Source organism: Cryptomeria japonica, chromosome 9, assembly GCF_030272615.1.
Source record: "Cryptomeria japonica chromosome 9, Sugi_1.0, whole genome shotgun sequence".
Taxonomy (NCBI): domain Eukaryota; kingdom Viridiplantae; phylum Streptophyta; class Pinopsida; order Cupressales; family Cupressaceae; genus Cryptomeria; species Cryptomeria japonica.
The window spans coordinates 434,428,222-434,439,598 of NC_081413.1; the positions used below are offsets into that span (position 1 = coordinate 434,428,222).

General features: G+C 35.6%; 1 protein-coding gene across 1 annotated transcript; it reads left to right on the forward strand.

Moving 5' to 3' along the window:
- Positions 1-750: 750 nt before the first annotated feature.
- Positions 751-1,362, forward strand: LOC131037953 (uncharacterized). Its single transcript, XM_057970216.2, has one exon. The coding sequence runs from the start codon at positions 751-753 to the stop codon at positions 1,360-1,362; it is 612 nt and encodes a 203-aa protein (XP_057826199.2).
- The last annotated feature ends 10,015 nt before the right edge of the window (positions 1,363-11,377 follow it).

The following is an 11,377-nucleotide window of genomic DNA, read 5'->3' on the forward strand; positions in this document are numbered from 1 at the left end:
CATAATAGAATAAACCAACCAATACTAGCATACTCACAACACAGAAGAAACCAAGCTTACTAACTGTCATAGCGACTTACACCAAGACGCTGACGACTCACAGTGAACAACTTAGACGTAGAGTATGTGAGGGGAACTTGTGTCAACTCTAAACCACATGCTATTGGGATTTAAAGACATGCTCAGACCTGTCTCTGATACCTGCAAATATATATATATATATATATATATATATATATATATATATATATATATATATATATATATATATAACAGACAAGGGTTAGAGAATCGCAACCAATGAGTGATGTGACATCGTCTTTATCCCGAAGACAGTCATACAACAATCAAACACACCATAAGATCAACTCATCATGGATAATCATTAAATATGGTCAGTACATCAAAACATTATCAAGTGCATGGTTAGTATAATTCATCAATATAGTAAGGCATGTAAAATTCATCAAGCATATGAACACATATAAGATCCATCAACACTTATACTCATCAGATCACATGATAAAAAATGATAGTACCATCATCCATATAAACCATCAAAATTGCATATATCCACATAAGTCATCAAAGTATCAGATTTTCCTATAATGCCTAACATCATAATGAGTATCTGCAATGTAAATAGAGTCACGATCATAATCTAAAACATCATAAAATAACATCTACGATATGAATAGAGTCATAAGCAATCATCAGAGTATCATCAATATGTCTAAATAAGTGTTATCGATGCATAGATCAAAAGATAAACTGAGGGACACTACACGGAGTATAGGGAAGAGTCCATTTGAAGTTGTTTACGAAGTGCATCCTAGAGGTATCTATGAATTGAGAGATTTGAGCGGAATGGATAGGAATGCCCAAGGTGAAGACTTTGTAGCAGCCATGCATGACATCCACAAACAAGTCGAGGAGACACTTGAGAAGAATGTGGACAAGTATAAGAGGAAGGCAGACTTGAAGAAGAGAGATGTACAATTCAAGGTGGGTGATCTACATTTGAGCAAGGAGGGATTGCCAAAGAGCAAGTATACAAAGTTGATGATGAAGAAGATAGGGCCATGTAAAGTGGTTCACAAGTATGACAATAATGCTTATGAGATTGAACTCCCACCGGGGGTTGCTATCTCACCTATATTCAATGTAACAGATTTGTATCCCTATAAGGAATCTGATTTTGCAGGTCAAGGAGAAGGAGGAGTTGAAGATGCTGATATGGAATGGGTCAACGACCTTTCACTTGCTCAGCCTACACAACTTGAAGCCATTTTGGACTCAAGAGAAGTGAAGAGGACGAGGAAAGTTTATAAGGAGCACCAAGTGGTTGGGAGTACCAAATGAAGATGCCACCTGGATGTCAGAGGAGGATATAGCACATCATGGGGTCTCAGTTGCAGATCTCATTTCATCAAGAGCATGAAATCTTTCCTCTCCAGGTGTACAGTGCAGGAGCACCTAGAGTCTAGTTACCATGTCAATTAGGTGTTTGAGTCTTACGAGTCAGGGGCCATGTCATTTTGATTCAATAAGGTCTATTGAGACCATTTGTAATGTTATTTTATGTTTTTAGGTGGGTATGTCAAATCTGGAGTCATAATTTGCAAGTTTGTAAAGGTGTTATAAGGTTGTCATTGTTGTCAACGGGATAGTTAACCCGATAAAGTGTCATTGTAAAAAGTTGTCAATGTTGTCATCGGGATAGTTTACTCTATTGGGATTGGAAAATATTGTTTAGCTGACTTTTGATGGCTATGCCGATAGACATCCAAATGCCTTGTTCGATATAGCTATACCGAAATAGGGACATCGAGGTAAGTTTACTCTATCGGAATTGCATAAAATGGTTACTCTACTTGTATTAGTTATTCTGATGGGTGATCAAGACCTCGGTTCAGGATTGTTATTCCGACATCGGTGTCCAACATTAATTTGTCAATTCGAGATTGTTATTCTGATATCAGTGTCTAAATTTGATTTTTCAAGATTTGGGAGTCGAACAGTCATGCAGCCCAAAGGTCTGTTGTGACCACGGGAAAGTGCAAATTTTGGTATAAAGTGTACAAGCCAACGGTTGGAAACAGATTCTACTATGTGAATTCTAAAATTTTGAATTTCTGAAATTTGATTCTGCAACATAATTTTCAAATTTGAAATCATTAGCAACTAATTGGGAGCTCATTTTTCTGCAATTACTCTGTTTTCTGCACCTGTATGGTGTTGTACGGATTTAAATTGATTGGACAGTCATATGTATGGATAGAGCATTAAATTACCTCCCATTTGTCGGTGATTTGAGTTTCTAATTCATTGTGAGGAAGAAGTTATAGCATTTTTTCACATGGTGACCTGGTTAGTTAGGGTAACTAGGGTTTTAACGGCAATTAGACCAATTCTCCCTCCCTGTCTTGCATCCATTTCATATGTATAAGCACACTGATTTCATGACACATGAAAATGAGATAGCAACTCAATGCATAGAGAAAATGAGGTTTCTAAAAGAAACAACCATATTTCTATTTTGTTCTTTCAATTTTTTGATGAATCTTGCAACATAGTGCCAAAAACATATAAAATTCTCTGACCCTTCTAAAGTCCTTTTCCCATAATTTGAAAGAAAGCTCTACAACTGTCACTTGAGTAATCAATTTAAAAAATAACCAGTTAATTGAAATAAGTCTTTAAAACATAATTAAAAGTTAAAATAAGTCTTAAAAGACTCATTAACCATGGTGTCCACTAAATGAAAAGATAGCATGGTCTAGGAACTATAGGACAAGTCTTGTGTCCAAATTGCAATGAATCAAGACGATGGATTTGCAAATGCATCTTCAATGGGTGTCGCAACAGAACTCTTAGCTTTTAGGTCCTTATAGGCTTGAGTGACAGTAGGAATCTCACTATTGTCTAGAATGATCGTCGTTTGAAGCATGAGTTTCCAAACCTTTCTTCCCCTTATGATATTAACCATTCTCTCCCAATATAGCTTGTCGAGGACTCCTGGAACAATGTAAGCATGGTAACAATGGATGCTAGTTTGAAATATTGGAAGAAACTAAATTCAATATTAGGAAACATATAGTGCACCAACATCTCAAAGGAGTTTATGTCATCATTAAAAATTGAAATCAACCTACGTAGGAATGGTATTTAGTAATAATTCTCACCACCATCTGCATTAAAACTTGTGAGAACTCACCATTAATCTACCCATAATCAAACCAAACCAAACTTGATTGTTGATCAAAGGGAAATGTACTCATTTGCAAACCATAGATTGTAATTCTGCGAAGAACTATGGGAACAACAACATTACTACTATAAAGCTCACAACTCTCATCCTATTTCAACACTATATTGTTGTGCTCGACTTTGTCTTCATCACTAGAATTGGATGGAACTCCATCATCCAACTCAAAAAGTGGATTGTCATGAATCACAACATCATCAAATTCAAACAAAGGATTATCAATAATTTCAAACCATTGTTCTTGTTGATCCAAATTTCTAATTTCTGACTTTGGGCAATGTCGATTTGAACAAAAAGCTTCATGTATGATGTCAAGCTCTTCAATCGTCTCCTAGATGTCCTCAACCACTCCCTTATTCTTTTGCTTCCAAAATTGTTAAGTAGCAATAAACAGATTTTTTGTTTCTTGTAGGGTCCTTTGAGCAATCTTCAACTTCTTATGAGTTTCCTTGTATAAATCTGTAGCCTCTTTTGCAACCTTAGTAGCCATATCTCTATCATGAATTACATGCAAAAAGGATGTCTTGATTTCTTCCATATTATTCTTAATTGATTGTAAATCAGCAAGGGAGACGTTAACCTTATTTTGATCTCTTGGTATCTTATGAATTAAATTTTCCACATACCTATGTGTGCCATCCACTATAGATAAAATTTGAACTTCATTTTCAGCTGATGCCAAGAGGTGTCTTCCCCAATCTTGATCACTCAAAGATGATGATCTGCTATCATGTTGCACAAGGAAATCATAATACTTCTCAATCATAGACATGTTCCCAATCTGGTGTGCCTCTTTATCTTTGCAACAAGAAGCTGAGAATCTGAAACATTAGAGACACTAGGACTTTGCTTTAAATTAGATGCAAGCAAGGGAAAATCCAATTTGCACTCAATAGAATCAACAGTTCCAATATTAGTCCTACTACATGAATCATGAGGGGAAGTATAAACAATATTAAAAGAAATTTCATTTTGTCTAGCTAAAGGCCTGTTCTAGAAATCAAACTAGAAACCTCTTGTGTCATTAAAATGAAAGGATGATTCACCAACATCTTCATTTCTATCCCCAGATAGTGCATTCACTATTTCTAAATTTGTATCAACTTCTTGGGCAATCAAGGCTATTGGTTTGACCACTTAATCGTTTTAATTTTCAATTTGTGTTGATGCATGAACATCAGAAGAAACATCTAGGAGAATTGACACACTTTCATCTTTACGCAAGGTATTATCTTTGTTCTCTGAATTGAATCTCTCATCTTCTATTTTCTGCTCTTCTCTCTTCAAAATAGGCTTCAATTTTCCCTCACAAGAACTGAACACACCTTTGACTAATTCACTTGCAGTACTTGCAGTGGAAGAGATACCCCACTCATTCTTTTAAACAACCATTAGCATGTATAATAGGGGCTGAGATATAACATCACTCTCATGTATAATAGGGGTTGCATTTGGATATATTGTGTTTTAAATTTTTTCAATGTACTATGAGAAATTTGTCCCTTACATTTAGGACATCTTTAGAATCACAGTCTGTTGTTTTTCAGGCTATAGAGTTTTGAAGTTCTATTTGTGATAAAGAGATTGAAACTCAAGAGGAATATGCAGAGGACTTTAGTGGAGATTCTGAAATTTTGCATTTCCATTTTTTTATATAAAACAAATATCTATCTGCAGAGGTGCAACAGTTCACTTGTGAAAGCCTTAGAGGCACTTGTGCTGGTAATGATAGCATCTAGGGTTACAAAGCCAAGATTGAGACAAGAGGGCTCTCTATGTGAGAGGGAGCATACTGAAAGGGGATTTTGTTCTAAATCTCAAGATGATCATATTCCTACCTAGGGCTCGATCTTATGATAGTAGATCCATGGTGGTTTTGGATCTAGCACTTCCAACCGTATGAGGATCATACCAGATGATGAGAGTCTCCTAAAACAAGATATCTTCCATAATTGGGACCATGTGAGCAAGGGACGCTTCTGTGACAGAGGGAGCAACTAAGAGGACGTGCTTCGATTGATATCTGAGGATCTTGGTCATATTGGTTCAGAGGGAGTGGACCATGTCAAGATGGTTTCTCTAGTGATCAGTCGAAGGACTATGATTCATGGGATGGAGACCTAAGTATGTAGGGTGGAAGGCCTTTATGCTAGCTCTTAGGTCATAATATCCCTAGACAGATAAATACTTGGTGAGCTTGGAATACACCAAGTGTGATGCAGACTCCAACCTTGTTTTTTTTTCATGAAAGGTCAAAGCATGTGGAGATCAAGTTAGAGACATGGTGAAAAGGTATGCTATCTAATTAAGATACATTAATGCAAATGAGAAAACGATAGACATTCTCACCAAGCCTCTCTTCAGAATAAAGTTTGTGTACTTTTGAAGTAAACTTGGTATGGTGGAGAATGAAGCCATAGTTGAAATTGAGTCTCAGCATCATTGATTTAGTTATATGTTATACTAATGTATTCTTCTAATTGAGAATTGATGTTTAATGTATAAACACTTGTTAATGCATTTCTCCTTAAGAGAGACTTGAGGTGAAAGACCTTATCTCCACCCCCTGATATGATTCATGGTGGATGATTTTCTTGTACTTGTGTGTTTACCCTCTTGATGAGCCATGGTGAATATCATTGTGAGGTGACGATCTCACAATGATGAACACTTGTACATCTCACCATTATTGTGAGGTGACGATCTCATAATAATGGTTGATATCACGTGAGGTGATATCTATGATTAAACCATAATGGTGGATGTCACATGAGGTGATATCTATGGATATGCCATAATGGTTGATATGACGCGAGGTGATGTCTATGAATAAACCATACTAGTGGATGTCACATGAGGTGATATCTATGGATATGCCATAATGGTTGATATCACATGGGGTGATCTATGGACAAATCATAATGGTGGATATCACATGAAGTGATATCTATGGATATGCCATAATGATTGATATCTCATGAGGTGATATCTATGGATATGCCATAATGGTGGATATCATGTGAGGTGATATCTATGGATAAGCCATAATGGTGGATATTACTTGAGGAGATATTTATGGTCGACATCACGTGAGGTCATATCCATGGATAAGCCATAAAGGTGGACATCACATGAGGTGATGTCTATGGATATGCCATGATGTTTGAGGTGATAACCAATTGTTCACTGTCCATGGGAGTAACCATGGTAGTTGTGCTCTTTTGCATTCTCTCTCATGGATGTAGCCATGATAGATTCACTCTTTGAATAGCCATGGTGAAGATCACAATGTGACTCAGAGCTTGAGTGGGATTCCTCCCTAGCTAAGAGGGAGTGTTGAAGAATAGCGTCAGTCAGAATCTGATAAGACTGAGTCGTCTAAGTTGTCTAATTGGCCTAATCGGCCTTAGACAACTTAGTTGACCAATTAATTATATATCGTTATGTCAAAATAATAATTATATACATATCGACTTATATATGATTCGATTTATACTATGATTAATATGTTTATGAATCGATTAATTTAAGAATCGATTCTATGTTATGATTAGCTTATGAATCGATTAATATATAAACCGATTTGATGTTTAATTATTTTATCTAAACTTGATGTTAGACATGCTTTTGTCTAATCGATCTTGGAGAATCGTGATGGTTAGGGAGAGACGTGATGGCTAAGGAAGTCGTGTTGGTTGAATTAGATATCATGCTACGTATATCTATTCAATCCCTCCCTCCACTTTGAGATTGATCAGGATAGCAAAAACATTTCAGTTTCACCATTCTTCATATTCGAATTATTCAACATCTACAATAGATCGTGTCCTCTATCTTTGTCTTCTAAATCATTAATCAAATTGAAGTCCTCTTTTGTGTTGTGATTCATCTATGTTTTTGTTTGTCTTTTTCAATCATTAGCTATGATTCATTTCTGAAATTTGTCCCTTCTTAAATTTGTAATAGGCTGCCCTATTCGAATAGATATTTTTCACACGTTTCTCCTTAATTTAGTACATAAGCATTAAGGCAAACAGTTATAAACCTTCTGATTTTCTCTCTATGTTTAGCACTCATAACCATAACATTATAACAAACAGTTGTATAACCTTAGAAGATTGTTCGGTCTTGTGCAATAAATCTGAGGTTCACTTGAATGTTAACTTCCATGTTTGTTCCAATGACAACTTGTAAATAAGCCCTAGCTAAAACAAATAGCGATACTCGTTTCATCACATCTATAACAGAGAGTACTCAAAAAGTGAAGAGAACAACATAGTGTTGAAACACATTAGTTTGCATTGCATCAAACCATAAAAAACATAAATTTATTACCAAAATGCCAACTGTAGTTGATGCAGGTTATAGAGACATTAATCGATAAAATTCTGCCATGAAAATTAGAAGTAACACTTACAATTTCAGTTTGCAAGCTCCAGTAAAAACTACCAAAATAAACAATTGCCAGCATTCTACAATCAATCTGCAAGTACAGACAAAATTATCAACGCCCAAAACAGATATAAGCTCACAATCCTCCATGGCTCTAGCTCTGCAGAAACGATTGAACACTAGCCATGGCACACCACAAGGACACCATTCCACGATTTGACATTGATATTTAGCAATTTGAAGGTTATTGTTATATTACATAGCCCAAGCTCTGTATGGTATTTGGCTAAGAATATGTATCCTCTTGTGAACTCTAGATAACCTGTGCTCTTGTGAGACTAGCCGCACCCAAACTGTCAATATTTTTCCTTCAACAAAGATTGCCCAAAGAGAATTAAATCAATGTTAGGCCTCAGCACCTTATTACCCTAATAATAGACGGGTCATATAATTATTCCGCTTCAATACCAACTATATGCAGCGCTCAACAAATATCTTCTGTCACGTATGCAGCATCCGACTTCATACTATAAATTGCCCAACGCAATGCAGTTCGATAAATAGTCGCACCACTACATCAGACCATCAGAAAATTAATGTCTCGGATCTCATTAATATATTAGTGATTGCTATAAAGCCACGGTCAATAATATTTATCGCTACTATTGAAAACGTTGACAAAATATAAACTTATTAGATATCACTTAACATATTACGCCTCATGATCATTTAACAGTCAATGCTCCTGACTCTGCTTCCCCTGGCTCCTCTCATGAGGATGATGTCTCCTCTCAGGACGAAGTCGTTCCCCAGGGCTACTGATGTTCCTGTTGATCCTCCCTTTGTGGCCTAATTTCTTGAGGTCCCCACTACAAATTCTCCTATTCCGCAGCCACGATCTACTCCTACTGGACCTGCTTCTGGTGTTGTTTTCTCACAACCTGTTGTTGTTGTGCAGCAGCCTCCTATTGTTCTATTGCAGCACTCTGTTGACACCACTGACTGTAACTCTATGGGGTCCCTTTCATTTGATCTTTCTTTTGATGGTCCTAATGACAACATCACTTGGACAGTGGTTGCTCACAAGCGGAAGGGGAAGTCTTCTTCCCTTCCCCAAACCCCCCTTTGTCGGGGTTTGGGTGTCTCTACCCCTCCTTGATAGAGGTTTTGTTGTCTGACTGTGTTTTGTTTCTTAATGCCTTTGGGCAGTTGTTTTTGTTGCCAACATTATGTTTTTTTGGTGTTGCTTGTTTTCGATTGATAGTTTTTTACTATGTTAAGGGTCAGCACCCTAGTTAACACTGCTTTACTAATAAAAAACATATTGCGCCTCAGAATTAAGTGACTATTATGTGAATCAGTCCCTTTATGATAACATCCACGATATTCATCAAGCCACGATTTAACAATGAGCACCAATACAGATTACAACAATACCACACAATACTCAGAATATAAACTCTCCAACAGACACAAAATTAATATGAAATCCAACATCAAGAGTGAAGCTTATATTTTCAACAACCCAGGCTACACACATTTCTCATTCATGAAACCTCACACGTTGGCAGAAAAACTAATTTTGATACCACTGAAATATCCCCTATGAATATTTGCTCCAAATTTTACCGAATGTTCCAAAGTAACCTAAACAAACAATTTGCATGAAAACTGATTTCTATTCATTCAACAAATCATATTGAAAATCATATAATATCATATTAAAAATGAGATCTAAAATTAAATATGATTATTATCATCAAAATAGATATATCATTACTACCTTCAGCAAAATAACAACAGAATTATCTTCCCAATCATAGCCACAGAACTTACAAAACTATTGGATGTATAGGAAACCTCCTAATCACAGTTACATGATGTACAAAAGGATTGGAAATCCACATACCAACAACAATCTGAAATTTTCAGCAAACACTAGCCAGAGTAGATCTTTCACCACCGTAACTACTCTTCGGGAGAGATTTCATCCTCAAGAAGACTGATATGGACCAAGCCCAAATCTCCAAAACCTCGCAGGGTTGCAACTAAGAAATGAATAAATCCAACATGCTCAAACAATCCTCTCAATACTCTTTTATAACTTTCTGAATGTCCCTTAGCCTTCCAATTCCTCTTGCCTTTTCATTTTCTTTTCTTTTATTTCACTTTTGAATTAAAGGTGACTTAATTTGATTTCCCATTTTATTAAGTCACTTAAGTAATTATATAATATTATCCTTATGATGTACTTTTTAAAAAAGAATAATATTAAATAACTACACTAATGGCTTATTAAATAATTAAACATGCTTTCAATTATCTAATTATATCTTAAGCCAAAAGGGAAGATTACAGGACTCTTTAATGAAGAGGTGTAAACAAAGATTCATAAAAGGCCAAGGTGAGTGCCGAGTGATTTGATTAAGAACTTATTCTTAAATGGTGCGATTAGTAAAGAATCAAATGTGCAATTCTTAGAGAAGTGATATATGAATTAATGGTAGCACTTTCGATTAATGAAGAAAGCAGCAATTAGAAAGCCAAAATTTATATGTCAAATGGCAGCAATTACTGGAAAGAACATCGATCAAAGGAAGCTTGTTTATTTGCAGCCATGACAATAAATAAAAAATCGTGTGTTTGTTAATAGGAGATTCTCTTTGAAAAGCATGGGATTATATTAGTAAGGTAGAAACGGATTTAGGGAGGCAATCTTCAAAAGGTGCGATTTAATCGAGTTATTGCAAGTGATGCGATTTGCATCCAAGAAGATCAATAATTGATTCAATTAAAAATATATTCTTTTTGTTATTCCAAAAGGTGCGGTTGATTATGACCAAGAGATATGTCTTAAGTAATACATCCTTTCATCAAAGAGCATAAGGAAAGGTATATAACCAAGATAGTATGAAGAGTGGAAAAGGGTGTGTAGTGGAGAGTGTGGAGTGTGTCTTAATAGATAAAAGCTTATGCACCGAGAAGATAAGAGTGTACAGATTTAATGAAAAGAGTGCAGATTTTATCAAAGAATATTCCAGACTTGTGAAGTGTGTGCTGTGAAAAGAGTATATCAGAGATACACCAGCAAGATAAAGTAAAGAAGGAAGTAAAAGGAAACTATGAGAAATGAAGAGTTTTAAGAGCAGATCATGAGGAGTTGATTATTGACCTTGTCAAAGAATTGTGAGAGTTTCAACGAGAAGTTGAAGGCAAACTTTATAACAGATTTATGAGAAAAGAGATTGCAGATTTGATAAGAGAAGATAGATCCAGAATTGATGAGAAGAACATGAGAATATATGTATATTTTGAAGATAAGATTTTGACCATTTTGTGGTAGAATTATGATCAAGTAATAGCAGTAGGAAGAATTATAGCATAAGTTCTGAAGAATAGGATCATCCATGATCATTGATCTATTAAAAGGTAAAAATTTGGACAAGGGATTGGTGCCTCTAACTGAATGTGGGGTCGGTGCCTCTAGTGGGGAAGGTTCTCACAAATTGAATGAGGGATTGGTGCCTCCAATGGATTGATACCTACGAATTTGTAAAACAAGTTTTCTATATATAAGGTGTTGAAGATTTATCAGATTTGAATATAGGGTATTTGAAATTTTAATCTTAGAATATAATCTCCAATTTTTATTTACTGTATTAGCAATCTCTAAGAATATTGATTTGCTTTCAATATGAACTGCTGTTCACAATGATC